Here is a 15,056-nt window from a genome sequence, read left to right on the forward strand (position 1 = left end):
AATTAGCCAATTTTTGCGTAAATGTCTAGATACCAGTGGACTGCTGACAAAAGATCAGATACAGTTTTTCAGTTTTACGTTCGCAAATTGATGTTTTATGGCTAAAAGTGATACTACAGTAACGTTTTAAGAAAAATGAAAAATGTCGGCAGTTTTCCAAACAATTTAGATCTGTTTTATTGTGAGTAATCTTATTATTTGTATAGAAAGCATTGCTGCCAAAATCAGCCGAGTCTGGGACAAAAAAAGGTTGTCAAAACTGTCAATCTGTGAGAGTGCAGCTTTAAATTACTATAAACACTATTTTAAATTCTACCATTAGAGGACACTTTCTTGCCTTTTTGCAATGTTTAAGATTGCAAGTAATATTAGATAATTTAAAATTTACGAAGAAAAAAATCTAAATTTTCATTAAGTTGAAATTATTCACCAAGATGCCCCAGAGGTTTCTTACCTGGTAGCTGGAACTGTATGGATAAAATACACTAAGATTACAACTCGTACATTATACTGTAACGAATATTATTTTATAGGTAATTAATAAAGTATTTTAATGATGAAGTCAATTTATTGCTAATAAACAATTATTACTTGCTGCTACCTTTTATACCCCACCCACCCACACTCAACAGTCAGGGCTTTTTTCACATTTAGGTGAAGCGGACCTAGCCCTTTTGGAGGGGAAAAATCTCGCGTTTGTTTTTCTAATCTAAGACTCACGATATCTATTTTTTCATCTTGAAATCCCCCACATGATTGTTATGGTTCACAGTGGCAGATCCCGTAATTCATAACTGGGGGACACAAGTGGGTTGGAGGGCTGTTCTTCCATCCACATGGATATTTTGTTTTAATGATGTATTGAAATTACACGTTTACATCATACATGCTTATTAAGATAGTAAATGTATAACATCAGACAAAACTAGGTGGATATCATTATGATGTCTATCAAAAGTTACGTTTATTAATATGTTTAAAATGTGGGAAGTGGGGTTTAGGGGTACTCCCCCTAGAATATTTTTTTTATATTTTTAGTCTGAATTGGTGCATTATGGCGTAATTAAGTACTTTTTTTCTGAGAAATATTGACAAAAAAATAACCTTTAAGTTTACTTGCGGGCAAACTGGGGGGACACAGGCCCTACTGCCCCCCCCCCACACACACACTGAACGACCCGCCCATGGTCCACTTGTAAACTAAATAAATGAACAAGTTTTGCTTGCTTGGGTATATAAGTAAAAAAAAAACTGACAGTGGCAGTATAAATCTGGGTCCGTGAGCCCAGCTCAGATACACCCAACTGCAATTGACTAAATAATATGGTGATTTATAACCCATTTAGGAACATTGATCGTCAAAATAAAATAAAAGATGAAGTTTATTTTAGTTTTTATTGTGAAATAAAGAGAGTACTCGGACTTACAACCGGGAATTTACAGGAGGTAGGCGAAGATGTTATCTCCCTTGCTTGATTCGACGGAAATAAACTAAAAAAAATCTGATTCGTTAGCTCCGCCCATTCACCTTCGTTTCTTTCGGTGACATTTACCATATAAGGTATAGGCGAAATCGTCTATCCTTGTAATTCTGAACTTGTCAATTCACTTTTGTAAACCTGGACTTGTTGGACTGCAAATGTTCATTTTACGAATGCGAGTGTCGACTGTAGGATTGCAGTTTTACATATATGCATGATTCGGCTTTCTAAATTACATCATCATATTGTTAAAGGCAAGTTATACGATCTGTGTTTTTGTGAGTTTATACCGGGTCGATCTGACAAATATACATTTTGACTACTATAATGACAAATGACAAATCAATACGGAAAAACTGACGAATAGAAACAACAAATAGCACGTCTACATTGACAAATGTAAGAGATATTTAGTACGATTACAAAGCACATTGTGGGAATTACACGTCTGGACTTTTGGCAACGAATAGCCTCCATATGTCTGTGCCTTTTGTTTGTGGCGTGTCTCTTGTTCAATGTATGTTAGGCTTTGTGTCTTTTAGCATGGTCTTGTTGGTTTACATTGTATTATGGCATAAACGATATGCACACCTTCGCATTTCTATCAAGTGGTAAGACAAAAGAGGTGGGGCAAGAAGAATGTGTAGTAGGACATTCCCCGCCATTTTAGCTGTCACATCCCGTTTAGTAGTAAGAGCAACAAAATATTGTTTAACTATGGTAAAGAAACCAAAAAACATCATTGCGTAGCTATCCTTAACTCTATTGTAGAGATAGATGAATGTTCCTCAAATCCATGTCTACATGAAGGAACGTGTGAGGATCGCTTGAATGGATACTCCTGCCTTTGCCGTACAGGGTTCGTGGGCTACAATTGTGAATCAGGTATTCGGTGTTTTTGTGTACATGTTTTCCATTATGATAAACAAATAATCTATTAAATATCCATACATATGAAGTTCGTGATTAGATTAATAATCCATTGACAAAACTCTTGTAAAATAAGAAAAGTAATTAAATACTATTATAATTGTAATGTTTCATTGATAAAACCTGAGTAATGTATCAAAATACTTTATAAGAAGAGCTCGATACCAGATGGTCCGCGGTAAATACATTATATCCACAAGTATTATGAGGCCGTTTAGCGCATAATGGTCCACCAGTTTACAGTGTGTATATTTATTTAGGGATGGAAACCGGATACCAAATCGGTATCCGGATATTCGTATCAAGTATTCGAATACTATCCGGATACTCGTATCAAATTGTTTTCATAGTAACTTACTATGAAAACAATTTGACACGAGTATCCGGATAGTATTCGTATCAAATTGTTTTCATAGTAAGCATACATGCCATATCCCCCGGTGGGGGAAAAAATCCCCCGGAATTTCGATCCATCCCCCGGTCTCCCGGCGGGAGATAAAAAATCCCCCGGAATTTATAAGAATTTTTTTTTTTTTTTTTAGAAATTTTACATCAGGCAATAATGACAAAGTAAGTGAAACCACAGTATGTGAGTGAAACTGAATGCAAAGAAACAACTCCACGAGGGTGAAATGCCTAAAGGAAACTTACAACAAGTGATCAATTAATTAGTAGTAATTATCAAAGGCAAAGAAATATTACTATTTTGGAAGGAAGAAATTAATTGTTTATTCTATTCTCTTATTGTCTGAAAGTCATCAAGCTGATAGAATTAAGCACATTTTTTTTAAAAGACTTTGGAGGAAGGTAAATTTAATTTAATTGTCTCGAAAACATATTTTTCCAATGACATATTTTGTTCTGCAAGTACATTACAGTATGACATGACAGTGTATCATAAGAATGTGATAAATCATGACATAAAATAATTCTGTATAATGAAAAAGTTAAGAGGTTTTCAAAGCAAACTATATGTGAATACATTTTTTCGTACTTGCGTCTAAAAATACTTTAAAATTTCGCCAACTTAGACCTGCTAAAAAAATCCCCCTGAATACAACCGAAATCCCCCTGAATTTTCAGCCTTTTGAACAAATCCCCCTGAATGGTCTCCAGAAAATATGGCATGTATGAGTAAGTAAATTTCCTATTATATGTCACCAACCTGTTATTTGACATAATTGTCCACTTAATTTATAAATCGTCATATGGCAATTTCACTTTTTCATTCATTCTTTCTCAGTCTTAATTAATTATAATGTTATAATCAAAGCTAAACAACTCATTTTACGTCATTAAACTCATGATGAATACCACATAAACACCTCGCGAATTTGATAGTCACTTCGGCCGAGGTGGTTGCTTGGTTACTGCCACGTGCTTTCGAGTTTGTTATTTATCAGTAGGTTTCATGTTAAATGACGCTTTGATTATTTGATAGTCGATTGTAATTTTATTTCATTACATTGTTTGATTTAATGCAATACCTACAATTTCTGCGGTGTTTTGTAATGAAGGATATAATTGCGGAAAAGATAAGAAGACAAAAAGACAATCTGATTTTTCTTTATTTACATGCGTGTACTTTTTTATTTATCAATAAACTAAACATGGATTAATGATCAATCCGTTTAATATCAACTAGTGCCAATTAGTGTCAATTAAGCACATCTGTGATCATAAAACAACACTTGTCATTGTAAACAAGGTCATAGAACTTCACAGAGTGCTGCACAAGGACACAATATCACGCCTTGTGCAAACACCCAACTAGTCCTTAGCAGACGATTTGTGACACATACCCGCTTCGCGGCAGACACTGTTGATCACCTGAAATATTTCATCTGAAAAGTTTTATAACAATTGCTATGTCTCTGCTAAGCTATTTCATTGAAATTTTAATTCTTAACGAATATTTGAATACCCATTTTGGTATCCGAATACTTGCGTGATATCCGGATATCCGGATACTCGGATATTTGCTTCCATCCCTAATATTTAGCATTGTAAAGTCAAGTGATTAGTACAGATACATATACAGACGCTATTTTTTTTACTTGACTTGGATTTACGTGGTAGACAACCCCAGTATATTTCGAACGGGAAATCTTTTTTTTTTATCTGATATCTAGTCCCTTTAAATCCCAAACTATATAACGTTTAAAGCGACGGGAGACACACGTCTTTTCAGAGTAACTAGCCTTTACAATGATATTGATGCATGTTTTTAAGCATACAACTTTGACCATGCAAGCTATTTTATATTACAGTGATGGAAACAACGACATATGACGTTGCGAGTAGTGAACATTCTTCCCATAGTACATCTGAATCAATGCAACATTCAACTTCAAAAAGCACACTGGAAGACATCCAATCTACGTCGATGAAAGAACCTACAACATTTACGACAAAGTCGGCTACACAAACCACGTTGATTGCGTCCCACGAAACGTTATCTCACAGTCGTAGCAGTTCTTCGAAACCATCGCAAGAAACAACAACTCACAAGTCATATCAAACAACTGTTGAAGAAGAACTAACAAAAGAAAGAACAACTCATTCGTCATATCAAACAACATCAATGACATCAGTTAAAGACGACACAACACAACAATCAACAACTCGTCCATCATATCCAATAACAACTATAAAGGAACAAACAGAAGAAACGACATCTCGCCCGCCATATCCAACAACATCGAAAGAGGAACAAACAGAAGAAACGACATCTCGCCCATCATATCCAACAACATCGAAAGAGGAACAAACAGAAAAACCAACATCTCGCCCATCATATCCAACAACATCAAAAGAGGAACAAACAGAGGAAACGACAACTCACCCGTCATATCCAACAACATCTAAAGAGGAACAAACGGAGGTAACGACAACTCACCCGTCATATCCAACAACATCTAAAGAGGAACAAACGGAGGAAACGACAACTCGCCCGTCATATCCCACAACATCTAAAGAGGAACAAACGGAGGAAACGACATCTCACCCGTCATATCCAACAACATCTAAAGAGGAACAAACAGACGAAACGACATCTCGCCCGTCATATCCAACAACATCTAAAGAGGAACAAACAGAGGAAACGACAACTCACCCGTCATATCCAACAACATCTAAAGAGGAACAAACAGAGGTAACGACAACTCACCCATCATATCCAACAACATCTAAAGAGGAACAAACAGAGGAAACGACAACTCACCCGTCATATCCAACAACATCTAAAGAGGAACAAACGGAGGTAACGACAACTCACCCGTCATATCCAACAACGTCTAAAGAGGAACAAACGGAGGAAACGACAACTCGCCCGTCATATCCCACAACATCTAAAGAGGAACAAACGGAGGAAACGACATCTCACCCGTCATATCCAACAACATCTAAAGAGGAACAAACAGACGAAACGACATCTCGCCCGTCATATCCAACAACATCTAAAGAGGAACAAACAGAGGAAACGACAACTCACCCGTCATATCCAACAACATCTAAAGAGGAACAAACAGAGGTAACGACAACTCACCCATCATATCCAACAACATCTAAAGAGGAACAAACAGAGGAAACGACAACTCACCCGTCATATCCAACAACATCTAAAGAGGAACAAACGGAGGTAACGACAACTCACCCGTCATATCCAACAACGTCTAAAGAGGAACAAACGGAGAAAACGACAACTCACCCGTCATATCTAACAACATTTCAAGAGGAACAAACGGAGGAAACGACAACTCACCCGTCATATCCCACAACATCTAAAGAGGAACAAACGGAGGAAACGACATCTCGCCCGTCATATCCCACAACATCTAAAGAGGAACAAACGGAGGTAACGACAACTCGCCCGTCATATCCAACAACATCTAAAGAGGAACAAACGGAGGAAACAACAACTCACCCATCATATCCAACAACATCTAAAGAGGAACAAACGGAGGGAACGATATCTCGCCCGTCATATCCAACAACATCTAAATGGGAACAAGCGGGGGAAACAACAATTCACCCACCATATCCAACAACAATTCAAGATGAACAAACGGAGGGAACAACAACTCGCCCATCATATCCAACAACATCTCAAGAGGAACAGACGGAGGGAACAACATCTCGCCCGTCATATCCAACAACATCTAAAGAGGAACAAACGGTGGAAACGACAACTCACCCGTCATATCCAACAACATCTAAAGAGGAACAAACGGAGGTAACGACAACTCGCCCGTCATATCCAACAACATCTAAAGAGGAACAAACGGAGGTAACGACAACTCGCCCGTCATATCCCACAACATCTAAAGATGAACAAACGGAGGGAACGACAACTCACACGTCATATCCATCAACATCTAAAGAGGAACTTACCGAGCAAACAACAACTAATTCGTCTCATCCAACAGAATCAATGACCTCAACAAAGGAAGTCAACAATATTACAACCTTAACCAATCCAACCATCATATGGCAAACAACGACTCCAACAACTCCAAATGTTGACACAAGTACCGGCACTGCAACTACCATATTACCTGTAACAATAACTACATCTTCAATCTTTACTACATCAGAGAGTACGGATTTCAAACCCACGACGACTTATCAGTCAATAGCAGCATCAACAGCTACAGCACATGGCTCAATCATGCACACAAGCACAACAACGGGACAAAACGAACTTTCAGTAACTCAGCAAAACACTACACAATTACAGACAACAATGTCCGAAGGCACAACTCTGAAGGAAATAACGACGAGGATGACAGTGCTCCAAGGTACTTCAGATAATTTCACAGTGAGTGCAACGACCCAGTCAGAGTTAACGACGGAGAACAGTACAGTGACGGGATTTGCAAATTTCACAACAGAAATGTCTGGCGCATCTGCACAAAATAAAGGTACCTACATAATTACAAACAATATGTGTATTTAAGATATGTTTGATTATTATGATACATCTTGCTATATGTCAGCTTATCTATAACTAGTATCAATGGCTATCTAATAAGGTTTGATTCTCGTTGCCCGAGCAATGTGACAGTTCTTGTGAGATGATAAGAAGCCTGCCTAAATTTTACATTAATCACAGTTTATGGATATTGATTCAATTTCAAACTATGCAAATTATTACAATTAAGGAAATAAAAGGTTTTGTGTTTTTACTTAAATGAAACGGGGATTTCAGAAAATCCACTTTCATTACGTCACCTGTTGTAATGAAAAAAGCAAACGCGTCTATGCGGTGCTGGTCATGCGAAATAAATCCTTGATCTTATCTTATAAACGTTTATTACAGACGATGGAGAAAGTTTTCCTCTTTGGGCGACAGTCGTATTCGCAGTTTTCGGGGCAACATTAGTTATAGCATTCTTGCTGTTGGTTCTATTAATTAGGTAAATAAAAAATTACTTAATTACTGATCTATTTTCGTAATGCTTACAACACTATCACTGCCATTATTCCTATATCTGTACAAGACCTTTAGATAAGTTCTAATATCACCAGTTACTTCGAAGTGATAATGGTTATATCCACAATACTGAGACGTGTTTGCCTGTATATTATTAAGATCTGGCGATGTACGCTCGTTTCAACTTTATATAGTTTTTGATATACCGCGGAATACTTTACGTTGAACGCCCTGTCACTGAACTATTTGTGTGGTTAAAATATATGATCTCCTTTGTCGGACATTACTTGCTTGTGTATGTGTTTACAGGGGCAAGAAGACTAGGGAGAGGACCGAAAATGTCGAGGAGAAGTTCACTTTCAACAGTGGAAGTTCATCTCCATTACAGTTCTACGATCTACGGCACTCGCAACCACGGAAGACAGTTGATACCTATATACCAAGGACCGACCATCGTTACGATTACAGGAGATATAGTAACAGAAAGCCGAACTTTAATTATTGTTAGATTATTTTACAATCGTATGTGTATATGAGTGATTTGACCGCGGTGACATCTGACTGAAATATGAACGATTGCATATACTATATTTCATAACAAAGATAGTTTTGCAAACGATCAAAATAGTTACAACATGAACTATAATTATGTATGTGGAATCATGCAGCTGTATATACGATACATGAGTTTACTTTATACCATATTCGTTGACTTTTCCCACATAGTACTCTCATCTGTCATGACATTTTCCTGGACTATCATTAGTAAAGGTCGCCTCATACAATTATTTCCTAGACCTCATTTGTTGGTTCATTTATATCTTTAACAAAATCAGTACGAGCGATAGAGTAGAAACTATTTTGTTTCCTTTGTTGATTGATTTAATAAATGGACAACAATTGTGTGACAAGACAAAATCATCGAACATTTGCGTGATTTTGCAATACTTGCTATATTGAAAAGAGGTAATAACTGAGATATGATTGTTGTACATTAATTGTACATGATTGTTGTACATTAATTGTACATGATTGTTGTACATTAATTGTACATGATTGTTGTACACTAATTGTACATGATTGTTGTACATTAATTGTACATGATTGTTGTACATTAATTGTACATGATTGTTGTACATTAATTGTACATGATTGTTGTACATTAATTGTACATGATTGTTGTACACTAATTGTACATGATTGTTGTACACTAACTGTACATGATTGTTGTACACTAATTGTACTTGATTGTTGTACACTAACTGTACATGATTGTTGTACACTAATTGTACATGATTGTTGTACACTAATTGTACATGATTGTTGTACACTAACTGTACATGATTGTTGTACATTAATTGTACATGATTGTTGTACATTAATTGTACATGATTGTTGTACACTAACTGTACATGATTGTTGTACACTAACTGTACATGATTGTTGTACACTAACTGTAAATGATTGTTGTACACTAACTGTACATGATTGTTGTACACTAATTGTACATGATTGTTGTACACTAATTGTACATGATTGTTGTACACTAATTGTACATGATTGTTGTACATTAACTGTACATGATTGTTGTACACTAATTGTACATGATTGTTGTACACTAACTGTACATGATTGTTGTACATTAATTGTACATGATTGTTGTACATTAACTGTACATGATTGTTGTACATTAATTGTACATGATTGTTGTACATTAATTGTACATGATTGTTGTACATTAACTGTACATGATTGTTGTACATTAACTGTACATGATTGTTGTACACTAATTGTACATGATTGTTGTACATTAATTGTACATGATTGTTGTACATTAATTGTACATGATTGTTGTACACTAATTGTACATGATTGTTGTACATTAATTGTACATGATTGTTGTACACTAATTGTACATGATTGTTGTACACTAATTGTACATGATTGTTGTACATTAATTGTACATGATTGTTGTACACTAATTGTACATGATTGTTGTACACTAATTGTACATGATTGTTGTACATTAATTGTACATGATTGTTGTACATTAATTGTACATGATTGTTGTACATTAATTGTACATGATTGTTGTACATTAATTGTACATGATTGTTGTACATTAATTGTACATGATTGTTGTACACTAATTGTACATGATTGTTGTACACTAATTGTACATGATTGTTGTACATTAATTGTACATGATTGTTGTACATTAACTGTACATGATTGTTGTACATTAACTGTACATGATTGTTGTACATTAATTGTACATGATTGTTGTACATTAACTGTACATGATTGTTGTACACTAATTGTACATGATTGTTGTACATTAATTGTACTTGATTGTTGTACATTAACTGTACATGATTGTTGTACACTAATTGTACATGATTGTTGTACATTAACTGTACATGATTGTTGTACACTAATTGTACATGATTGTTGTACACTAATTGTACATGATTGTTGTACACTAATTGTACATGATTGTTGTACACTAACTGTACATGATTGTTGTACACTAATTGTACATGATTGTTGTACACTAACTGTACATGATTGTTGTACACTAATTGTACATGATTGTTGTACACTAATTGTACATGATTGTTGTACATTAACTGTACATGATTGTTGTACACTAATTGTACATGATTGTTGTACACTAATTGTACATGATTGTTGTACACTAATTGTACATGATTGTTGTACACTAATTGTACATGATTGTTGTACATTAACTGTACATGATTGTTGTACACTAACTGTACATGATTGTTGTACACTAACTGTACATGATTGTTGTACACTAACTGTACATGATTGTTGTACACTAACTGTACATGATTGTTGTACATTAACTGTACATGATTGTTGTACATTAATTGTACATGATTGTTGTACACTAATTGTACATGATTGTTGTACATTAATTGTACATGATTGTTGTACATTAACTGTACATGATTGTTGTACACTAATTGTACATGATTGTTGTACATTAACTGTACATGATTGTTGTACACTAATTGTACATGATTGTTGTACATTAACTGTACATGATTGTTGTACACTAATTGTACATGATTGTTGTACATTAACTGTACATGATTGTTGTACACTAATTGTACATGATTGTTGTACATTAACTGTACATGATTGTTGTACACTAATTGTACATGATTGTTGTACACTAATTGTACATGATTGTTGTACACTAATTGTACATGATTGCTGTACATTAATTGTACATGATTGTTGTACACTAATTGTACATGATTGTTGTACATTAATTGTACATGATTGTTGTACACTAATTGTACATGATTGTTGTACACTAATTGTACATGATTGTTGTACATTAATTGTACATGATTGTTGTACATTAATTGTACATGATTGTTGTACATTAACTGTACTTGATTGTTGTACATTAATTGTACTTGATTGTTGTACATTAACTGTACATGATTGTTGTACACTAATTGTACATGATTGTTGTACACTAATTGTACATGATTGTTGACACTAATTGTACATGATTGTTGTACACTAATTGTACATGATTGTTGACACTAATTGTACATGATTGTTGTACACTAACTGTACATGATTGTTGTACACTAATTGTACATGATTGTTGTACACTAACTGTACATGATTGTTGTACACTAATTGTACATGATTGTTGTACATTACTGTACATGATTGTTGTACACTAATTGTACATGATTGTTGTACACTAACTGTACATGATTGTTGTACACTAATTGTACATGATTGTTGTACACTAACTGTACATGATTGTTGTACACTAATTGTACATGATTGTTGTACACTAACTGTACATGATTGTTGTACACTAATTGTACTTGATTGTTGTACACTAACTGTACATGATTGTTGTACACTAACTGTACATGATTGTTGTACACTAACTGTACATGATTGTTGTACACTAACTGTACATGATTGTTGTACACTAACTGTACATGATTGTTGTACACTAACTGTACATGATTGTTGTACACTAACTGTACATGATTGTTGTACACTAATTGTACATGATTGTTGTACACTAACTGTACATGATTGTTGTACATTAATTGTACATGATTGTTGTACACTAACTGTACATGATTGTTGTACACTAACTGTACATGATTGTTGTACACTAATTGTACATGATTGTTGTACATTAATTGTACATGATTGTTGTAAATTAACTGTACATGATTGTTGTACACTAACTGTACATGATTGTTGTACACTAATTGTACATGATTGTTGTACACTAACTGTACATGATTGTTGTACACTAATTGTACATGATTGTTGTACACTAACTGTACATGATTGTTGTACACTAATTGTACATGATTGTTGTACACTAACTGTACATGATTGTTGTACACTAATTGTACATGATTGTTGTACACTAACTGTACATGATTGTTGTACATTAATTGTACATGATTGTTGTACATTAATTGTACATGGTTGTTGTACATTAATTGTACATGATTGTTGTACATTAATTGTACATGATTGTTGTACATTAACTGTACATGATTGTTGTACACTAATTGTACATGATTGTTGTACATTAATTGTACATGATTGTTGTACATTAACTGTACACTATATAAATATTTATGTCAAAGTTACATTTGAATTGTTTAAACATCTCTAAAATCGTATAACATACACTACGTTTTCAGAACGCGCAAACAATTGTAGACATTGATATACTAACTATTAAATGTATTAATAAACAGTCCAAATACAACGAAACTACATCTTAGGTTAGGATTTTATCCCCATTTAATCCGGACTCGGGGCTGATTTGTGCAGATTCCAATGTCACGACTGTGCCGGAAACCTTAATAAAAATATACGACCAAAAATATCATGAATTCAGGTGTACGGTTCGCATATTAACTTTAAGTCTTACAATATTCTCTGACTATTTTGTTTTATTATTTCTGCATTATATTTGCGAACAGATTCATTACGAATGGGAAAGGGCAATGTTGCCATATTTATTGTAACAATTTTTTTCGGACATTTGTCTCTGTGAACATTTTGTTATCCATCACAGAGATAAACACCCTGTTTGCTTTTATCAACAGTTGTGAACGGTACCGACCTAGATTTTACAGAGACAAACATACCGACAAAGTGTCATGAATTGCGGGTAAATTATGTAGCTTTGAGATTATACTAAATTTAGCTTTATTTTTAATAATATGAATCATTCTCGTAACCTATTCCTTTGTGGGAACAAGTACTGGTGTCCTGATTTGAGGTCAAGAGAACGTACCCCTGGTGTGGGCTTGGGTAAAAGTCGTTAATCAGAACCACTATACCCCTGCCACTCTTTAAGCTTTTTATATTATTTGAAAAAGTATATACATGTATTTAGACACAACAAGACCAACTTGGTCAACCAAGCCCATGAAGCAAAGATACATTTAGATTTTAATAATGCTTTCATTTGGTCTAATTTTCATGAAGATCGGGTAGGCAATATTGCTGTTAGAGTGTTAACAAAAAAGTGCTGACGACATTTGATGCCACGATTGGTCCAACTGACCCTTAATTCTCTCATTTGTCAACAACAACTCTAAAAGACACAGATAACTACTATTTATTACGTACATTACTGCATGACATCAAATGATGGTGGTCTTACAAAAAATGTTCTGGAAACACTTTCTTCAGGTCATTGTGAAATGTCCGTCCAGTAAAAACATACACCTCAAAAGTAAACGCGGGGTTAAGGAACACCCAAAATCTCACAATGCAAGTAATTGCGTACACGATAACGCTGCTGAGGTGTACCAACTGATTTGATCATACAAATCAAATACAATACAACACCCGGAATGGAATTTGACTGAACATATATAACACATTAGCCCCAATAAGGTTCCTGGTTACAGACATAATATTTGCTTTCCATTTGACTTGACGAAAAACTAACTTGAGACCTGCTCCGCGAAGAAACAGTGATAATGCCATTTGCTATAGAAAGAAATTAAAAAGTTATAACGCAGTTGATTTAAATCTCAGACCAGAAGTCAGCCACCATTCCATTTGTTTATTTAGCTCGTAGGTGCAGCTGTGAGTGTCTTTATCAAGTGTTACTTCTAGACAAAATCGTGAAGGCAGCATATGATGAACCCCGTCGTCATCAACATTGTAACCAGTTCAGAAATGAGCACGGTTCTTGCATGTAATTTAGATACGATCTTGAGACGAAATTATTTTCAATGATCAACCTTAGGTTTCCCAAAGCATGTGAATTTCACCTGGTGCAGTGTCCAGTGTATTGGTGTATGTTGCCACCATCTGCTTTACAAGGAAACTAAGCAGTACATCGTGTTCAAATGTTGCCTGAAACGGAAATAACACGCCTGTCGATGTTGCCCTAGCTCCTAAATTCTGCAAAATCACCGACACAAGCACGTTTCCGACAATACCAACAACATCTAATGGTATATACACAATTGCTGATATCATGTCAAGATTTTTGTAAGTCCAAAACGATTCGTAATCATTTGTAACACTTGATGTAAAACCATTCGTTGTCTTCAAATCGTCATTATTCGATATAAGATTCCAACTGCCATCACAAAGAATTCCATTATATTAGCAATATATGTGAAACCTGGGATTTCAGGTGCGTGTGCGCGTGTGTGCGTGTGTGCGTGCGTGCGTGTGAGCGTGTGTGCGTGTGTGCGTGTGTGTGTGTGTGTGCGTGTGTGCGTGTGTGCGTGTGTGTGTGCGTGTGTGCGTGCGCGCGTGTGCGTGTGTGCGTGCGTGTGTGTGCGTGTGTGTGTGCGCGTGTGCGCGTGTGTGCGTGTGTGCGCGTGTGTGCGTGTGTGCGTGTGTGCGTGTGTGCGCGTGTGTGTGTGCGTGTGCTCCTAGGCTTGTCACTGTAGGTTCCATTGTGTTGTCGTTTTAAGAAAAGATAAGATAACGGGTAACGCGCGATAACAATAATTCACGTAAGAACATCACGTGGACAAACATCCAAAAACGACATTGCAACCCGTTTTAATATTTTTTGGGGTAAATTAAAATGTTATGTAACTTGAATTGATATAAGCAGAGTTGGTTTGGACACAAATACGGAAATTACGATTTTCTTGAAAACTGCAGTTTTTAGGGACCATAATAAATGTTGGTTGTTGGTG

The 15,056-nt window shown here is 35.3% G+C and overlaps 1 protein-coding gene across 1 annotated transcript; it reads left to right on the forward strand.

Annotated features, from left to right (window-relative positions):
- Positions 1-4,683: 4,683 nt before the first annotated feature.
- LOC128237825 (adhesive plaque matrix protein-like) lies at positions 4,684-8,615 on the forward strand. The gene is made up of 3 exons (XM_052953408.1): positions 4,684-7,333; positions 7,732-7,828; positions 8,155-8,615. Exons 1-3 carry the CDS (start codon positions 4,684-4,686, stop codon positions 8,351-8,353), a joined length of 2,946 nt encoding a protein of 981 aa, XP_052809368.1. The 3' UTR covers positions 8,354-8,615.
- The last annotated feature ends 6,441 nt before the right edge of the window (positions 8,616-15,056 follow it).

This window comes from Mya arenaria, chromosome 6 (assembly GCF_026914265.1).
Source record: "Mya arenaria isolate MELC-2E11 chromosome 6, ASM2691426v1".
Taxonomy (NCBI): Eukaryota; Metazoa; Mollusca; class Bivalvia; order Myida; family Myidae; genus Mya; species Mya arenaria.

Excerpts from the sequence above, each read along its gene's own strand:
- LOC128237825 (XM_052953408.1), top strand. The coding sequence starts at position 4,684 with ATGGAAACAACGACATATGACGTTGCGAGTAGTGAACATTCTTCCCAT. Across the intron at positions 7,334-7,731 it reads CGCATCTGCACAAAATAAAG|ACGATGGAGAAAGTTTTCCT; the intron begins GTACCTACATAA and ends CGTTTATTACAG. Across the intron at positions 7,829-8,154 it reads CTGTTGGTTCTATTAATTAG|GGGCAAGAAGACTAGGGAGA; the intron begins GTAAATAAAAAA and ends ATGTGTTTACAG.